This window comes from Galeopterus variegatus, unplaced genomic scaffold, assembly GCF_000696425.1.
Source record: "Galeopterus variegatus unplaced genomic scaffold, G_variegatus-3.0.2 Scaffold476, whole genome shotgun sequence".
Lineage (NCBI taxonomy): Eukaryota > Metazoa > Chordata > Mammalia > Dermoptera > Cynocephalidae > Galeopterus > Galeopterus variegatus.
The window spans coordinates 216331-236503 of record NW_007726587.1 but is presented as its reverse complement, the minus strand read 5'-3'; the positions used below and the strand labels follow the sequence as shown (position 1 = coordinate 236503).

The window sequence follows — 20173 nt, the reverse complement described above, 5'->3', positions numbered from 1 at the left end:
AAAAATTTTTTTTTAAGATAAGATAGAAGATAAAGCCATTAAAATGAAATCTGTGCTTAGTCCTATTTATTGTTTTAGTATAAGGATCAGCATACTAATGATACATAAAATAAAATCTCAGATATAAGTTGAGACATTTCTATTCTATCTAAAATAGAAAATTAGTTTAAATAACATTTCTAAAATTTTAAATGTATTTCACTTAATTGGAATCTGTTGAATTCTTAAAGAAAATTAAACCTGTAAACTACTTGGAAAATATAGAAAATATTCTTTAACATTAATTTCCTAAATGTTTTGTTGCTTTATTAAAAGCTTATAAAAGCTCTGCCTATATTTTCATTTTTTATATTAATATAATGTATATATTTCTCTTAGAATTTTAGTAGTAGACTAAAAGTTAATTTTAATATGAACAATTAATATTCAAAAACCCCTTTTTAACTTGTAATTGGACTTATTTCCTTCTCTAAAATTCTTATATTTTATTTTTTATTCTGATAAAAATATAATTTTAACAACTTTATTTAGTTTCATAATCTCTAGTACTTACAGATATCACCCCCAAATTTATTGCTAAATAGTGTTTATTTGTAAATATGGAATTTCTTTTGGTATATATTTCAATTTTCCTGAGCATATCTTAATATTGATGCATTTTATTTTTATTTATCCAAACATATTTCTCTTTTTCTAATAATAAAAAAAAAAATAAATAAAATTCTTATATTTTATTTTTTATTCTGATAAAAATATAATTTTAACAACTTTATTTAGTTTCATAATCTCTAGTACTTACAGATATCACCCCCAAATTTATTGCTAAATAGTGTTTATTTGTAAATATGGAATTTCTTTTGGTATATATTTCAATTTTCCTGAGCATATCTTAATATTGATGCATTTTATTTTTATTTATCCAAACATATTTCTCTTTTTCTACTTAAAGTCATGGACGATCAAGCCGTTCATTCCTGTGAACCAGTTAATCAGTCATCTGATTACGATAGCACAGATGAATCTAAAGAAGAATCTAAAGATGAAGATACAAAAGAGTCATTAACTGGTAAGAAAACTATGATAAAATTATTTTGGAATTAAACAAAACGTAGTTTCACTTTTAGTTTTCGAAAGGATTATCAGGTTGAAATAAACTATTTGTATTTATATTTTCGAAAAGGCTTTTTGGAAGTTAAAACTTAGATGTTCATGAATGGTAAAATATTAAAGGTTACAGATTATTTAGACTATTTTCAAATACTGTCATGTCTCTCTCTCATCATGTAATCTGTAGACCATAATAATAAATTAAGTAGTATGGGACTGGTTAGTAATAAGGATGGTTAAATAGCTTAGTTTTCCTGAAGAAAGAGAAGAAATATTTAAATTATCCAATTTTAATCTATTTTAGCACACAGATTACGTTGAAAGTTTTAGAAAAGCTGCAGGCTCCAAATGCACAAAATTTGGTATTTAATGATTCAGCAGTCTCTTGAATTCCATTGGATCAATCTTCTAGGTTGATAGTTCTTATTACTAAATTAAGCTTTAAAATCACAGGACACCTACTTTACTGAAATTGTTTTTTCCAGGAAATTAATATGTAATTGCTTGAAGAATGTTAGCTATTTCTTTACCTTTTAGGTTTTAACTGAAGATGAACTTATACTTTTAATATTTTGTATTGCCTAAGGGAAAAGTTTATAATTTACTGGAATAAAACAAAACAGAAGTTAAAATATTAAGGAAAATGAGAAAATAATATGAAAATAAATACATGGTACTCATGAAAAATCAACACGATTAGAACTGTTTGCTGTCATTAAATTTTTGCTTTTACTTTTATTACATAAAAACTTTGGCAGATTACTTAACCTGTCTGTGGTTTCCTCATCTGTAAAATGGGGATAATAATGTACCTATTTCATTGGGTTGTTGTGAAGGTTAAATAAATTACTATGTAAAGTGCCTAGAATAGTGTCTGGTATGTAGTGCTTTAATGAGTGTTTATTATTATTATTGCTACTACTGCTGCCGCTGCTAATTACATTAACTTTGAGAGAATATTCCTTGATTGCATTTAAAACTCTTAAAGACTCAGTATGTAGTGCTTTAATGAGTGTTTATTATTATTATTGCTACTACTGCTGCCACTGCTAATTACATTAACTTTGAGAGAATATTCCTTGATTGCATTTAAAACTCTTAAAGACTCTGGAATTAGACCTCACATGTTCAGCATACAATCCAATGCAGGCATGTCCTAGAATGGTCATTGACAATGGTCATTGGACTAGTCACTTTCAGTACATTTCACTCTTACGATCAGTTCTAATTGCTAGAAAGTTTTCTTTATACTGAGCTGTCTATTTTCTTCCTTAAATTTCTACCCATGGTTGCAGTAATTATTAGGTTTTATGTATGATAATGTTGACAGTGACAACTACTGGCATTTATGTAGTGTTTATGGGTAATTTAAAAAGCAGTTGCACACACATCATTTTGCTGTATTGAAGATGACTCTGCCTCTAGAGCTATAGCTTACTCTTTTTCCACATGGCAGCCATTAAGTGACACTGAAAACAACTTTAATGGCAACATATCCCCTTCTCACACCTTATGTCTTCTTTTCCAGATGATCTGCTCTGAGTTCCTCTACCAGTCTTTAGCTTGATGATTATAGACCTTTTGTTTTTCTGGTTGCATCTATTTGGCCAGTGTTTATTTCAAAATGTGATGTCTCATTTTGAACAAAATTCTGCAGATATTTTCTGTAGTGTCATTTGTACCCATATACTACCCATTCTGGACATTTTTGATGTTGCAAACACTAGCCAAGATTTCTCTTTTTTAAAAAAATCCTAATTATAATTGTTTGCACTCATCCCTATGAACTTTTATCTTTTTTATTTGGATCTGTCATTTTATCCTGTGAAAATCTTTTGAAGCTTGATTCTGTCATCTCAAGTTTATTTCAACTATGAATTTGATAAACAGGCCTTAGATGTTTTCATCCATTAAAAAACATTGACTAAAGCAGGGCTGACAATGGCATCCTTACAGTAAGTATGCTGTTTGGTAATTCCCCATAAGGTAATTGCTGTCTTTGGAGGGTTGGTTTTTCAATAGGTTGCTAATGGTTTTCCAACCAGCTCTCATCCCACCTTACCATACTCTCATAAACTCTCCACTTCCATTGTAGTCTGTAAAGGAAACTAAGAAATACAGATACAGTGCCACACATATTGATGTTGAAGTAGGCATAAATTTAGAAAAGTCTTTAGTGGTACAGTATTTGATCTTAATTTTGGCTTGTAATCCAACTCATTGCGAATCAGTCACAATAGAAGTGTTTCTGTATTGAATAACCATTTTTTTGAAGCACACATTGTATTATTATTAAATTCATTTCTCTGAGATATGAGAAATACAGTATATTAATATGATCAATGAGATTCTTCATTTAAGAAGAAACATGAAACATTAATTTAGTTACCTGCAAGGGAACATCAATCTTAGTCATTAGTACGCTCTCTGTTTTTTATTGGCGATGAACATCAAAAAGTTGTTTTTATTAGAAATTAGCTGCGGGAGTCCCATCTATCAAAAAAAGAGAAAGAAAAAAGAAGAGTGGCTGTTCTGTTACTTTTCTTTAGTGCAACTGTTTTTAAACAGAGAGAATAGAGTGTAAGATTAATATAGTTAGTTTGTAATTAGTTTTAGAGAGAGTGAAGATAATTGCGTTTAGAGTATTTTAAAATTGAGTTTGAGGATTACTGTTTTTTTTTTAATACCTGCCAATAACTCCTAAATTAGTTAAAGGTACTATTTGCTCTCCATTAAATTGCCTCAGTTTAGATAGAACTAAATCTTTCTTTTTTGTTGTTTATTTTGAGAGTAATTATGTTTTGGAATAATTTTGAAAACATATTGAGCTTTTCTAAAAACATAATACAACTGTTTTGGGCAAATCATCCTTTTGAATAAATTAATTAAGAAATGCAGGAAAATCGTATGGGTTTCAATTGAAAAATGAATGATATTTTTCCTTACATTTACAGAAGACAATTTTAACCCATGTTTCACATGTTAGCTCTGAGATTACATTAATTAAATTTGATCATTTACTCAATATTTATAAGAAAAGGTTTACATTGGTAGTATACATTACAACGTATGTTCTATTTTTAAAAATCAGGCTTCAAAATGTCATTCATCTTTAAGTGTGGGTTGATCACATTCAAATTATGAGTGTTGCTGACCTTTAATTATGGTAGACAGCTGTCTTCTATTGATCTCCATCTGAGATGAGAGATCAAGACATCTATCTGTGGCAGATTCCTTCCACATAAGTCTCGAGAAAATGAAAACAAAATGGTAAAGAACAAGCAAGCACAATATTTTCAGTTCCACCGATTTATTTAAACAACTATTCAATTATTTTATGTCTTAAATTTATAGAGGCTTGCTTAGTTTTATAACTTTATTGTTATCTTTTTTTAATCTGGAGTTTCTGCCAACAGTTAAAACTGCACCTCGGTCTCCAGATGCCCGGGCAAGTCGTGGCCATGCCCAAACTGATTCTGTCTCTGGTCCAGCTATGGCAGCCAGCAAAGAAAATCTCCCTGTGCTCAACACCAGAATAATCTGCCCAGGTAGTACAGATTCTGAAACATGGTATATTTTTAAGTATTTCTGTGGAAATGTATAAGTACTCATTTTCATGAACTATAGAAATATATTCTTAAAGGTAAAAATTCCTTTAGGACAATGTTCTTGGTACACTTATCAGCCGGAATCTAGGTCCTTAGATTCTTCTGTGTATAACAATTGCCAAGGAAGTATTAAAATACACGTTTCTGGGCCCTGCCCTGAGAAATTATGATTCAGTATTTCTAGAACAAAGTTCAGAAATTTGCATTTATTAAGTACCCAAAGTAAATATGATTTTATATTCTACTACCTCTTAAGTATCTCCACTGCTTTCCTTTTGGTTTTAAGTCTCAAGTCTCTCTGTAGTCATTTTTAGACTAGTGATACTGGTTCAGTTCTGAACATCTGAGGCATCTATTTCAGCCCTGATAAAATGCATTTACCTTGGCATTAGCATTAGTGGAAACCAAAGGACTGTGGGACAGAAGATGGAAGAAAATATAGATGTCTTAGAGGCCCTCTTAAATACCAGTTGTTTTTTTTGTTGTTGTTGTTGTTGTTTTCCTTTTTGTCTTTTTTACTGACCAGTAACGGGATTGCAACCCTCGGTGTCGCACCCGTACCGGGGACCGGCAACGGGATCGCAACCCTCGGTGTTGCGCCCGCACCACGCTCAGCCAGTGAGCAGGAACCGGTCTCCACATGGGATCCGAACCCTCAGCGGGAGCGCCGCCACGCTCCCAAGCAGCGCACTCTCCAGTGCACCACCGGGCCGGCCCCTAAATACCAGTTTTTTGACTTACTGAAAACTTTCCTGATTCATTTACAGTAGATTGAATCCAAGTTAGACCCTGAAAATAAGTGTATCCTGCAAGTTCTTTTTAAAGATGAGTCACAATTCAATAATAATAATTGGAGGCTTTAGTACCTCACTTTCAATAATGAATAGAACAACTAGACAGAAGGTCAACAAGGAAACAGAATACTTGAAAAATACATTAAACGACTAGACCTAATAGATGTCTAAAGAACACTCCACCTAACAAGAGCAGAATATACATTCTTCTCAAGTGTGAATAGAACATTCTCCAGGACAGACCATATATTAGGCTTTAAAACAATTCTCGATAAATTTATAAGGATTGAAATCATACAGAGTATATTCTCTGACCACAATGGAATGATTAGAAATCAATAACAAAATGAAGTTTGGGAAATGCACAAATATGTGGGCCAAGGAAAAAATTACAAGGGAAATTAGAAAATGAGATGAGTGAAAACAAAAATACTCCGTAATAAAACTTATGTGATATAGCTGAAATGTCCCGAGAGTGAAATTTATAGCTGTAAATGCATAGATTGAAAAAGTAGAAAGATCTCAAATCAATAACCTAACTCTTTACTTTAATAAACTAGAAAAAGAAGAGTGAACTAAATACAAGACAAACAGGAGAAAGGAAGTAATAAAGATTAGAGTAAAAATAAATAAAACGGAAAATAGAAAAACAATACAAAATATGAACAGAACCAAAAGTCCATTCTATGAAAAGCTGAATAAAATAGACAAACATTTAGCTAGACTGACCAAGAAAATAAGAGGAGATTCAAATTACAAAAATCAGGAATGGAGGAGACATCATTATGGACCTTACAGAAACAGAAAGGATTATAAGGGAAAGCTATAAAATATTACATGCCAACAAATTAGATAACCTGGATGAAATGGACAAATACCTAGAAATGCATGAACTAAGCAAAACTGATTCAAGATGTAGAAAATTTGACCATTCCTAAAACAAGTAAAGACATTGAATTAGTAATCAAAAAACTTTCTATAAAAAAATGCCCAATCGAAATTGTATTATCACTGATGAATTCTACCAAATGTTTAAAAAAGAATTAACACCAGTCCTTTACAAACTTTTCCAAAAAATAGAAGAGGAAGAAATACTTTCCAACTCATTCAAAGAAGGCCGGTATTACCCTGATACCACATCCAGATAAAAGACATTACAAGAAAAGAAAACTACAGATCAATATTTTTTATGAATATTGACACAGAAATCCCCAACAAAGCACTAGCTAAGTGAACTAACAACATTTTCAAAAGATATATACACCATGACCAAGTGGGTGTTATCCCAGTAACACAAGGTTGATTCAACATATGGAAATCAAAATATGTAATGTACCATAGTAATAAGGTAAATGACAAAAACCATACAATCATCTCAATAGACTCAAAAAAAAAGCATTTTTAAAAATCCAAACTTTCTTATCATAAAAACACTCAACAAACTAGGAACAGAAGGAATTTCTTCAACCTGATAAAGGGCATCTATGAGAAACCCACACTAACATCATACTTAATGGTGAAAGGCTGAGAGATTTCTCCCTAAAAGAAGGAACAAGACAAGGATGTCCACTCTTGCCTCTTCTATTCAACATTGTACTGGAGGTTCCAGCCTGGGAAATTAGGCAAAATAAAAAGAATTAAAGGCATCTAAATTGGAAAGGAAGAAGTAAAGCTATGTACCTTCACAGACTGATATTGCATGTAGAAAATCCTAAGGAATATACACAGATACGCACACATATATCTCAAAGTATTAGAGCTAATAAATTGAGTACAGTAAGGTTGCAGGGTAAAAGACCAATATATAAAAGTTAACTGCATTTCTCTACATTAGAAATGAACAATCTGAACATGAAATTAAGAAAATAATTCCATTTACAATAGCATCAAGAATAATAAAATACTTAGGAATAAATTTAACCAAGAAAGTAAAAGACTTGAACACTGAAAACTACAAAACATTGCTGAAAGAAATTAAAGAAGACCTAACTAAATGGAAAGACACTTGTGTTCATGGGTTGGAAGACTGAAGATCATTGTAATGGCAGTACTCCTCAAATTGAACTACAGATTTTACACAATCCCTGTTAAAGTCCCAATTGGAGTTTTTGCAGAAATTGGCAAGCTGAACTTAAAATTCATATAGCAGTGCAAAAGACCCAGAATAGCCAAAACAATCTTGAAAAATGAAGAACAAAATTGGAGGACATACATTTTGCAGTTTCAGAACTTACTACAAAGCACAGTAATCAAGACTGCAGGATGCTGCCATAGGAACAGTCATATAAATCAATGGAATAGAATTGAGAGTCCAGAAATAAACTCCTATGTTTATGCTCAGTTAATTTTCAACAAGTGTGCTAAAACAATTAAATGGAGAAAGAATAGTCTTTTCAACCAGTGATACTGGTAATAACTAGATATCCACATGCAAAGGATGAAATTGGACCCCTAGCTCACATCATATATAAAAATTAACTCATTATGGATAAAAGATTTAAATGTAAGAGTTAAAACTATAAAACTATCAAAAATGCAACAGAGGTGTAAATATTCTAGGACTAGGCAATGGTTTCTTAGATATGACAAAAAGCACAAGTGACAAAGGAAAGAAATAGATAAATTGGACTTCATCAAAATTAAAGGTTTTTGTGATTCAATGGACATTATTACAAAAGTTAAATGACGACTCAATAATTTGCAAATAATGTGTGTGATAAGTGACTAGTATTCAGAATATATAAAGAACTCCTAACATTCAACAATAAAAAGAAAAACATCACAATTATAAAATGAAAAAGGGATCTAAATAGACATTTTCCCAAAGAAGATATACAAATAGCTAATAAGTACATGAAAAGATGCTCAATATTAGTCATCAAGGAAATACAAATCAAAGCCACAATTAGGTGTTCTTTTATGCTACTGGGATGGCTATGATCACAAAAGACAGGTAATAAATATTGGCAAGGATGTAAAGCAATTGGAACTTTCATACATTGCTGGTAGGAATATAAAATGGTGCAGCCCTTTTGAAAAACAGTTTCTCAAAAAGTTAAACATAGAGTTAACATATAACCCAGCAGTTCTGATATTAGGTATATACCCAAGAGAACTGAAAATATATTTCTACACAAAAACTTGTATATGACTATTTATAGCAGCATTCACAATAGCCCCAAAGTGTAAACATCAGTTGAAATATCCATCAGTTGAAAGGATAAACAAAAAGGGGTATATCCATACAATGGAATATTATTCAGCCATTAAAAAGAATGAAGCACTGACACATGCTACAACATGATTAACCTTGAAAACATTATGCCAAGTGAAAGATTAACATAAAAGCCAAATGTTGTATGATTTTATTGATATGAAATGTGTAAAATAGTCAAATCCATAAAGACAGAAAGTAGATTAGCCATTGCCAGGGGACTGGGGGTGTGTGGGGAGTGGGGGGATGGAAAAATGGGTATGGGGTTTCTTTTGGAGGTAATAAAAAAGTTCTAGAGTTAGATAGTGGTGATGGTTGCACAACTTCATGTATGTACTACAAACAACTACGTTATTTAAAAATTTTAAAAAGGTGAATTATATGACAATAACAATATTAAAAGAAAAAAAGGTAAATTGGAAACATGCCTGTTCCTGAAAAGGCTTCTGGGTCTAGAGATCATGTTTCTATTCCAACTATGAACCCTGAAATGACCCATCTGGGCTGAATCTGTAAATATGGCTAACCTTAAAACATTTTAGAAAATATACTTTTCTATGCAGCACCTGGAATATGGCTCTTCAACTCTCTAAATTGTTCTTTATTCTCACCAGATCTATTGTCTTGTTTGTTTGTTTTTTTTACTCATTTGGACATAAAGGAAATTGGCAAAATATGCCTTAGCATATTCAAAACTATGAAATTAAGTGAAAATAAAACTCATCTTGACTATTTGATAATCAGCTAAACGTTATTAGTTAAAATAATGAATAATAATAATCCTCTAACAAGAACACATTGTTGAGGAAAGTAATGTTTGATAAATTTCTAATTTCCTAGTGTTTCTCAATTGTATGACATATTTTTCTTCATGATTCTGTCCTTCATTTGTTCCCTTAGGCCCCTATTACTTTGTTTTCTTTCTAGACTTTAGTATTTCTAGCCTTTATGTTGGGTTGAGTGTATCATAAAGTTCATTCATTTGAATACCATAATTAGTTGGTGGAAAGCATGTTGAAATAAATTTGAAGCTTTGCATACTCAGAAGTAAGATGGATGCTTCCTTTTTTATATTCAATACTGTATGCTTCCGGGGCCGGCTCGGTGGCGCCCTGCTACAGTGCACCGCTTGGGAGCGTGGCAGCGCTCCCGCCGAGGGTTCAGATCCCACATACAGACCGGCCGCTCACTGGCTGAGCGAGGTGCAGGCGCAACACCGAGGGTTGCGATCCCATTGCCGGTCCCGGTCCGGTACGGGCGCGACACTGAGGGTTGCGATCCGTTGCTGGTCACAAAAAAAAAAAAAAAAAAGAAAAAAAGGAAAAAAAAAATACTGTATGCTTCCAAAATTCATAAATATTTACATTTAATATTTTACTATTCATCCTTGACACTAAAACTGAGTTTCTGCCTTAATACATCTCTTAACCTTTTAAATTACTGTTACCTATACTTTGAGAATGTGGAAGTGATAACCCCATGATATTTTGGGTAATTCAGCCATTATTGTAAATTCCTTACAGATTTAATACTTTATTTGCTGTATCAAAGGAAGTAATGTGTATCTGTTGAAGTTATAGAATTATTAGGATCGTAAATGAGAAAATGTCACGAAGCAACTCCTCTTTATGTCCTTATCTCCTTAATTCTTTACGACAATATATAGATCCTTGGTAGTATCAAAAACCTTGTATTCACAAATGTCATACTTCTTAGTTTTGATTTATCAGAAAAGTAGGTACTGAAAACCATGTTTTGGGAGTAAGATTTTTAAGATTGGGCACGAGTGGACTGGTTCTTTCTCTTTTTTTCCTTAACATGTGATCCTGTATCTATTTTTCTGTCCAGGTTTAAGAGCAGGACTAGCTGCCTCAATTGCTGGGAGCTCTATCATCAACAAAATGTTACTAGCAAATATTGATCCTTTTGGGGCAACACCATTTATTGACCCAGATCCAGATTCAGTGTAAGAAAATGCTTTTGCAAGTATTTTGTTTGTCTTTTCTTGTTTTGGTGTTATATGAGTTGTAAGATTTCAAATGTATTGCAATAAATTTTGTTCCATATACAAAAAGGATGATCAGAAAATGTCAAAAGTTGATAATGATGAGCAGCACATTGAGCCCTTTGAAACTTAGTGAACTCCGTGGTCTGTCCCTGTGGTAGGTCCCTTTCCAGGCTATTCTTTGTGAGAGCAACACTCTGGCAAAGGAAGATACAGCTCTACTCAGTTTCCCTGGAATATCTCACTCAGTGTGGTACTTCATACTGTATTTATACTATTCCCTTCACCTCTTTTTTCTCAGTCTTGCTAAATCTGTCATCTTTCCACATCTAGCTTCTGGGTTTACTTATTTTGGGACACTTATGGCCCACATTGTTCTCTTCCCTCTCAAAACTCCTAAAAAAAAAATTTGGGAGTCCAAAATATACTTCCTTTTACTTCCATTTTTAATATCACTTCTGTTATATCTCACTTCTGTAATGACATTCCTCAAGGACAGTACCACATTTTAAACTTCCCAGAACACCTAGAAGAATGGATTAGAACTAGTAGTTTTTTGCTCAGTAAATATTTCTTCATTGAGTAGAAGTTAATGAGGAGACTTTCTAATCATCAAAAATAGAGAAGTATTGGCACCTGCTAACAGGCTCCCCATATAGTAGTTTTTTGCTCAGTAAATATTTCTTCATTGAGTAGAAGTTAACGAGGAGACTTTCTAATCATCAAAAATAGAGAAGTATTGGCACCTGCTAACAGGCTCCCCATAATCATCCTCATTTGTCTGTGTTGTGAGGAACTCATGTAGGAGATAGAAGAACTAAGATTTTATAGTTAATAGAAAAGCCAAACCATAACTGTCTCTGCTTTGCTTTCTCACCATCCCTTTATATCACATGTACCAAAAATTGTACACATGTATCATCGTTGTACACATGGCATATAAATAGGAAGTGATTCCTGCTAAGTCTGTAAGGAATGGAAGTTTAAATGGTTTTAAGTGCTATTTTGTGTACAAATTGTAATTGCTGTAATGAACCTGAAATTGACTTTCATGTAGTTTTCCTTGTTATTATAGAGATGGATATTCAGAAAAATGTGTCATGAACAATTACTTTGGGATTGGATTAGATGCAAAAATTTCATTAGAATTTAATAATAAAAGAGAGGAGCACCCTGAAAAATGCAGGTAATTTGGGTAATAGTAATAATCTTATTACATGAAGGCAATTTTACTTTAATTTCATTAATTATATCTTTTGCTTGCTCTGCCTTCAAGGGGTAAATAAATAAAATTTCCTGAAATTGCCTGCCAACATTTATTTTCAGGAGCCGAACTAAAAATTTGATGTGGTATGGAGTCCTTGGAACTCGGGAGTTATTACAGAGATCGTACAAGAATTTAGAACAAAGGGTTCAACTTGAGGTAAGTTCATCTTGAAGTAAAGACATTTCAGATTATTGTACTTTGAAAAATAATTTCAGTTGTGGATGCAATTCGACCTAAATTCCTCTTGATTAGTGATCAAATACTTAAAAGGGAAAAAATGGAAGTGAGTGTCAACTTTATACTAATGGAAGTATAGACACTGAATGACAGTTAACTATCCTTGTATTAGCTCCTGAAGTTGGGGCTAGTATGGAGGGGTGGTGCCCCATGAAAAGGTGGAGCCACAGCAGTGCATGTATAGGATAGGGTTTTTAATAGATTTTCTCATTTAAGTTTCCAAATTCTGACCCAATTCTGCAATGCCCAAAGTTTCACAAATCCTTGAAAATAACATTAATAAATAGAATCTTTTAATTTAAGTGTATATATTTTTGTTCCAATTACTTATAACAAGTCAGTAAAAAAAAAGAGGAGATTTTGAGCATTTAAATTTTTTTGTACTTTTCACTAATTTAAATAGGGAATTAAGAATAGCAAAAGTTATTTAATCTCCTCCAATAACAGAAAAAAGAAGATTTGGGGACATGGCTCTGAAAAGCCCATTAATTTCTGTGACTTTTATTTTCCTTTACTCTTGCTTGGTCCAGGGCTCACTGTTTATACTGATAGGCATGTCTTTCCTATCATATCTTTTTATAACTGGATATTTTTAATTAAAAAATGTATTTAATTAAAAGTGTATCATACATACAGAAAAGCATACAAACCTTAAGTCTACAGCTCAATAAATTAAACAGAGCATTATTATTTTAGGTGTTATCTCAATACTGGAATGTAGACTTAAGAGGTGCCCGGCTTGTTCATTCATTATCAGCTACATGTCCTAGGGAAGATTAGCCTATTATACCTCCCACTCTAAAAACACAATTACATGATTAGCTGGTTTAATTTACCATTGCTTGTAAAATTAAGGTAGACATTACTGGATGGAAAGGCACAAAATTAGGAAGGTTCACATTTTGTAAATGCTATCCTTGACAGCTCATCCCCATGTCAACTTAGGTGTCCTCCTGTGTATTTTATTATAATCATTCCTTTTCTAACCCATATCTCCTGGTGCGCCACACTCCTTAAGGACAGGTAGGAGGTTGAGTTCATCTTTGTTATCCCAGTGTTTAGCACAGTACCTGACCCTGTCTTGCGGGAGAAATGGATAGGTGAATGATCATTTCAGCATAATTTGATAAGTACTGTGATCTAGCCTCATAGGGGCCGTTTTTAAGGTTTAGGGAACTATCTGGAATCCTAATGACTGGATGGTCTTAGTTCCTGGAAGAGCCTCAGCTCTTCAAAAATAGGATTTGTTGCCTCTTCAACTGGTGGTCCAAATTTTGAACAAGACATCTTACGTACACAGCTGCTTTTTAGTCTCCATTTTAAAAGTTCCTAATCTTTTTTCAGCTGTCAATCCCTTTGGCATTCTGGTAGAACTATAGACCCCTTCTCAGAATATTGTTTTTAAATGCATTATATAAAATACATAGACTTACAAAAGAAACCAATAATATTACAATACACTAACAAAATATTTTTTAAGTTATTAAAGAGTAATATATGTGTTTCATCATTACCACGTTAAATAAAAATCTAATGGCATGTCTAATAAATACCATAAACTAAAAGTGGTGAACATAAATGATGATATAGGATATTGGAAACATCTATAATGTGATACAAAAATGTTTATGTATCTATTAATGATGAAGTGACAGGTATTGCTAATGCCTGGTTTGTTACCTACACTGAATTTCAGAGATTAGTGAACATAAAGAGATATGTTTCTACCGTCAAGATCCCCCCGAATCTATCCTTGGATGCCTGGTTTTTGAACCTCAAGTTAAAAACTGTTTTGTTTTGTTTTTGTCTTTAGAAAAGCCATGTGGTTTGCTCTTCTGCTGTTAGATATCACACACAACTTGGGTGGCTGGGGCAGGAGGGGCAGCAAAGGTTGGGAATGGGCTGCAGCACTGAGGGCCCTTTTGCCTTGGACCACACCCCACCTGCTCTGAGGGGCCAAATCTGTAGGGGCAGAGGCAGGCCTGGAGAGTCCCAGAATGGGAGATGGAGAGTCCCTGGGTGACTGAGGCCTCAGGTGCCTTGGACTCATGGCAAATGGCCAGAGGTCAGTGGAAGGTGTGGCAAGGTGGCTGGCAGTGCCCCTGGCTCATCTGCCAGGAGGAGTGTGGGGGCCCCCTGCCCACGTCTTCGGCCACACCAGCTCTCAGCAGTTTTCTCTGTTACCAACAGCTGGGACATTCTGTCCTTCAAATTTAAGGAATCCTTTGCTGGGTGGCACTGTTGAGACTACTACTGGAATAGCTAGTTTAAAATCAAAGCTGTTGTGTTCTTTGTAGAAGGAATTTCAAAGCAGGAGTTCAGAATGTAGGTTCCAAGAAAGGAATTCATCTGTTCGCCTAGTTTCAGAGGCTGGGAAGTCCAGGGAACACATCTGGTGAGGTGACCCTTACAGCAGTGCAGGGTGTCACCTGGTGAGAATGGCAGAACAGAGAAAGTGAGAGCAAGAACCCTTGATATAGAAGTCTGAGTATACATTAAATGATAAAAAAGGAAAATAAAATTAATAAAACAAGATAAAAACATGTTAATATAAAATGTTATAAAATAACATATTATAAAATAAAGTAGAAGTAGGGAATTCTTAGCCATAGTTAAAAGTACACAAAGAAAACACCTCCTCCTAAGGACCATGGAAGGCCTATATTGTCCTAAAATTAATTTCCCTGAAGATGGTTCACTAGGGAAATAGTTGGAGAAGAGACACCTATGACTTGGGAAGCTCTTCCCAAAGAGATCCCTTCACTAGTGACAGTCCTTGGCAAAACAACTCTTATCTTTTTGCTTGATAAGTTTTCCTTTCCCTGTTTTGTTGTGGCATGGCCCCAGGTGCTAGGGTACACTGTGGACCTTTTAATATGAAATACTCAACATGTCTAATGGTTAACAGTGTGTTTTCATGAAAAAGTAAATAATTGTAAAAAACGTGGTGTTAAATCGTATATAAAATCTCAGTTATTAAAGTAGATTATTCAAACTGGATTCTCATTTGTTCTAAAGGTTGAAGATCATTTGATTGTGCATTGAAATGCAATTTTTATGGAGTTATGTTAATTTTTTTTTTAATATAAGAATTGTTTAGTGAAAATGTAACATCTATTTAAATCTGACATCTGCAGGCTCTTTTATAAAATGAAGGCTTAAATCATTTCATTGGATTAAATGTTCATTTAGAAAAATGTTAAGTGGTTCTGTGTAAATGTTGATTAAAATATTAAAATGGTCATCATAAAATTTATGACATAATTATGATCACTTTTCTTCAGTATTTTTAAAATGTCAGTTCCTGGGCCGGCCCGGTGGCGCACTGGATAGTGCGCCGCTTGGGAAGCGCGGCGGCGCTCCCACCCGAGGGTTTGGATCCCACATACAGACCGGTTCCCACTCGCTGGCTGAGCAAGGCGCGGGAGCAACGCCGAGGGTTGCGATCCCGTTGCCGGTCCCTGGTCCGGTACGGGGGCAACACTGAGGGTTGCAATCCGTTGCCGGACACGGAAAAAGACAAAAAGACAAAAAAATAAATAAATAAAATAAATAAATAAATAAATAAAATGTCAGTTCCTTAACTGATTGTCTCCTTGATAGCTAATTAGGCTTTATCAAGGAATTAATAGATAAAATGAAGCAAACAACATTAATTCAAGAAATTGATTTAAGAAATAACATTTATGAAAAGGTAACAATTCTGCTTCTACACTTAATAAGAATTTATTTACATGTTATGTATAATTAATTCACTAATCATATCTTTTTTTTCATTTAATTGGTAGTTTAATTTTCATTTAAGTGATTAATTTGAAGGCAAGGAGGAAAGTAAGGCACTTTCTGACATGCATGTTTTTTTGTTTGGCTTTGGTTCTGACTACTTGAAAAACTGTTTTGAGTTTAGCCAGTCACCAGGTAGGTACGGAGCACTGGCAATAATAGATCAGGGGCTGTGAGAGTGCTAGATGAGCCGGCTAGGACCAGAGTCTGCCTTTACAGAGCCTGCTTTCAAAAGCATGCTTCAATTAAGCAGAGAGAGGGTCATGACAGGAGTGAGAATGTCATAAGTGGCCTGACAGGACTCAAGAAAACTATGGCCTGATTTTGGAGAAAAGAAGAGGGAAAACATTTTTTAAGAAATATAGTTTTCTGTAACAGCTTCTGCTGCAGTTACTTACACTTTTTAATTTTTTTTGATTAAAAAAATAAGGTAAAAGCCTTTGTACTGCGTAGGAGTGTATATGTACAGGAGAGCAAACCTTACCAACACACTTTGCTCCATCGCCCTTTGGTATTTTAGTATGTTTCAAACAGTGTTTTTGTTCTTTTTGTCTAACCTCTGAGTTTTTTACCTTACAGTGTGATGGGCAGTATATTCCTCTCCCCAGTTTGCAAGGCATAGCTGTTTTGAACATCCCCAGCTATGCCGGAGGCACTAACTTCTGGGGTGGCACCAAAGAGGACGATGTAAGTAGCCTAATAGGAGTAGTTTGTTTCCTCAAAAATAATTAAATCACTGGAATACCTTGCTTTTTTAAATGTACTTTTTAATATTAATTTCACGCTGGAATGTTTTACATTGGAAAGGTGAAAGGGTAGAATAGATTTGTTTAAGATTTTATTTGAACAGTCTCTCCTGGATATGCTCTAAAATTTCTCATGTTAAATATACAGATATGCATAGCTTGGGATGTAGGTGACAATTTTCTGGATGAACACAAAAGAATCTACTTTTGAAAAGTAGATTTAGGCGATAAAGAAAGGAAGTTTGTAGTTTTTAATTTCAGACCTGTATTAGTTTTCTGTTGCTGCTATAACAAATTAATACAAATTTAGCAATTTAACACACATTTATCATCTTACGGTTCTGTATGATAGAGATTTGACATGGTCTCATGGGGCTAACGTCAGGGTGTCAGCTGGGCTGTGTTTCTTCCGGAGGCTCTAGGGGAGAATGCATTTCCTTGCCCTTTCTAGCTTCTCCAGGCTGCTCACATTGTTCTCTCCATCTTCAAAGCCAGCAGAGGCAGGTTAAATCCTTCTTATATCACATCACTCTGATCTGCTCTTCAGCCTCCCTCTTCCACTTTTAATGACGCTTGTCATTACATTGGGCCCACCCAGATCATCCAGAACAATCTCCCCATCTTAGGGTCCTTCATTTCATCACATATACAAAGCTTCTTTTGCCATGTAAGGTAACATATTCACAGGTTCCAGGATTAGGACATGGATGTTTTTAGGGTTGGGAGGTGGACATTATTCTGCCTACCATAATATCTTTCTGTACATTTTAAAGTTTTTAAACTTACCTGTATATGATTATTGTTGTTATTTTTAGAAAAATTAAGAAGGCTCATTTGGCCAGTAAGGTTAAGGGCTATTTTTGTTTTCTTTTTACACTTTCCTATATTAAAAAAGAAAAACACAACCTCACAAATGCAATTGTTCTAAAAAGAACAAAAGAGAGGGCACAATTATTTACATATATGTAGCAATAAAAATGAGAAGCATTATAACAGTATTCATTTGAAGAGTCATACATAGATTTTGATTTGAAGCTTATGAAATAATGGTTCCTACTCACCCATTTTCTCAGGGCTCTGAAATGGACAAGAAGAGATTAAAGTATAAGATGAATTGGGTAGTATTTGTAATATTTGTGATATGAATATATTCCAATCCTATTAAAGTATAGAAGCTTACACTAGCTGTCAACATTTTTTTGTCAGCCCATCACTATTAAATGTTTTGAAGGGGAGAAATCAGTGAGATTAAGATAATTAAGCTGAACACCTACTAGGTAGTCAGACAGTATTCTAAGAGCTTCACATTCATTATTTAATACCTATGTTTTTAATCTAAATTTTCCCAATGAAAAAGCTGAGGCAGAGTTTCCACAGTTAGTAGGTAGCAGAGACGGTTTAAATCTAGGCAGTCCAATAACAAAAATTATAAGAAATCATCAATGTTAGCAAGTTCATGTTTTGATATTTTCAGTGAAAGTTTTAATTAGGATACTACTTTATACTGAATTTTTTTTTAGTTGCAGTTATTTATGATATAGTAAAAAAGAGAGTACGAAGGACAAATACAGGCTAAATTTAAAATTTTAGAGTAAATTAATTTTGTAAAAATGCATAAAGGCAAAGTAAGCCTACACGATTTTTATTCTCTAAGGTTTCTGCTTTTAAATACTCAAATGCCCTAAAAAGTGTGTAACAACAAGGTCCAGGGTTCAATCCCTGTACTGGCCAGCCAAAAAAATAAATAAATAAAAATAAAAGTTGTATTAAGATATAAAGAACATATGGAAATTGCTTGTAACACCTTGAAAGATTTCCCCAAGAATATACCAAGTGAACTGGATTATAATTTGAATATTCATTAGCTTTAACCTTATGAAACTATATCACCTTTTAGATTTTTTAGATTTCCAAAAATCACATGCATCATCTTATCAAGATATCTGAGTTATGTATGAACAGATAATTAACATGTTTTATACCAAGTTGAATTATTTAAAAATATATTAGTTCACTGGTCCAAAGAGTGCTTTATGAGATATAAGTATTATATTCCTGTGGGTTTTAAAATTCTTTTTTATCATGTTTGTTTATTTTAAGCAATCTTCAGTGATTTTCTTCTTGGATTATCATTTCCTAATAATATTTACTTACTCTCCTGCTTACTGTTTTTTATAAGTTTATATATATATATATTGCAGAGTTTTCATTGCTTGATGTACCACATAACCTAAACTTTCAGTGGAAGTATAGTATAATTTTTTCTCTCAGATATTTGCTGCACCATCATTTGATGACAAGATCCTGGAAGTTGTTGCAATATTTGACAGCATGCAAATGGCAGTTTCAAGGGTCATTAAACTGCAGCATCATCGAATAGCATTTTTTCTCTCAGATATTTGCTGCACCATCATTTGATGACAAGATCCTGGAAGTTGTTGCGATATTTGACAGCATGCAAATGGCAGTTTCAAGGGTCATTAAACTGCAGCATCATCGAATAGCCCAGGTTGGTTTCTCTAATCAATCCTGACTATACTTCTTGGGCTGTGGAAAGTTAAGGGAAGCTATTCCAAATGATTCCTACCCTGGATATTCATCTATAAAGTATTGACTTTTTTGTTGTGTCATTTGTTACTATGTCATCAACAGTGGCAAAGCATAACATTTTATTCCACAGAATGGACTAAAACTCAAGCCTGAATGCAGATTGAGTCTCAATTTCTCAGGATGATTTGTACTCTAAAATAACTTGTTTGTTTTATTTCAGTGCCGTACAGTAAAAATCACCATATTCGGTGATGAGGGAGTCCCAGTGCAGGTGGATGGTGAAGCATGGGTTCAGCCTCCAGGGATTATCAAAATTGTGCACAAAAACAGAGCTCAGATGCTAACCAGGGACAGAGTATGTAACAAAACACATTCTTCCAGAAATGTATCAAGTCGTTTTATAAAAATCTTTAATTGTTATGAAAAGTAGAAAACAAGGAAAAAGATTTAAATTATCTCTTAAATCTGACAGTTAGGTCATTGTGGTTTTAAAATATGAACAAATATTTAGTTAGATTTTTTGATTAATAGGCTTTATTTTTTAGAGCAGTTTTAAGTTTACAGAAAAATCGAGCAGAAAGTACAGAGAATTCTAATTATATTCCCACATACATCCTCTTCCTCCCCCAATGCACACATAAATTCTCCAATTATTAACATTGTGCATTAGTGTGGCACGTTTGTTATAATTGGTGTGCCAATATTGATACATTATTATTACTAAAGTCCATAGTTTACATTATTCTTTGTGTTGTCCATCTGTGGGTTTGGACCAATGTAGAATCACTCGTATCCACCATTACCAGATCATACAGATAGAGTCACTGCTCTAAAATTTCCCTGTGTTCCACCTATTCATCCT

The 20173-nt window shown here is 33.6% G+C and overlaps 1 protein-coding gene across 1 annotated transcript in view; it reads left to right on the top strand.

The window, feature by feature from the left end:
• Nucleotides 1-20173, top strand: part of DGKH (diacylglycerol kinase, eta) — a 103676-nt gene that overhangs the window by 62976 nt on the left and 20527 nt on the right. Inside the window, exons 13-20 of the mRNA XM_008569201.1 lie at nucleotides 950-1066; nucleotides 4524-4655; nucleotides 10572-10689; nucleotides 11804-11914; nucleotides 12055-12151; nucleotides 16595-16702; nucleotides 19157-19270; nucleotides 19532-19666. Coding sequence (XP_008567423.1) covers nucleotides 950-1066; nucleotides 4524-4655; nucleotides 10572-10689; nucleotides 11804-11914; nucleotides 12055-12151; nucleotides 16595-16702; nucleotides 19157-19270; nucleotides 19532-19666 — 932 coding nt within the window. The remainder of the gene's footprint in view (nucleotides 1-949; nucleotides 1067-4523; nucleotides 4656-10571; nucleotides 10690-11803; nucleotides 11915-12054; nucleotides 12152-16594; nucleotides 16703-19156; nucleotides 19271-19531; nucleotides 19667-20173) is intronic.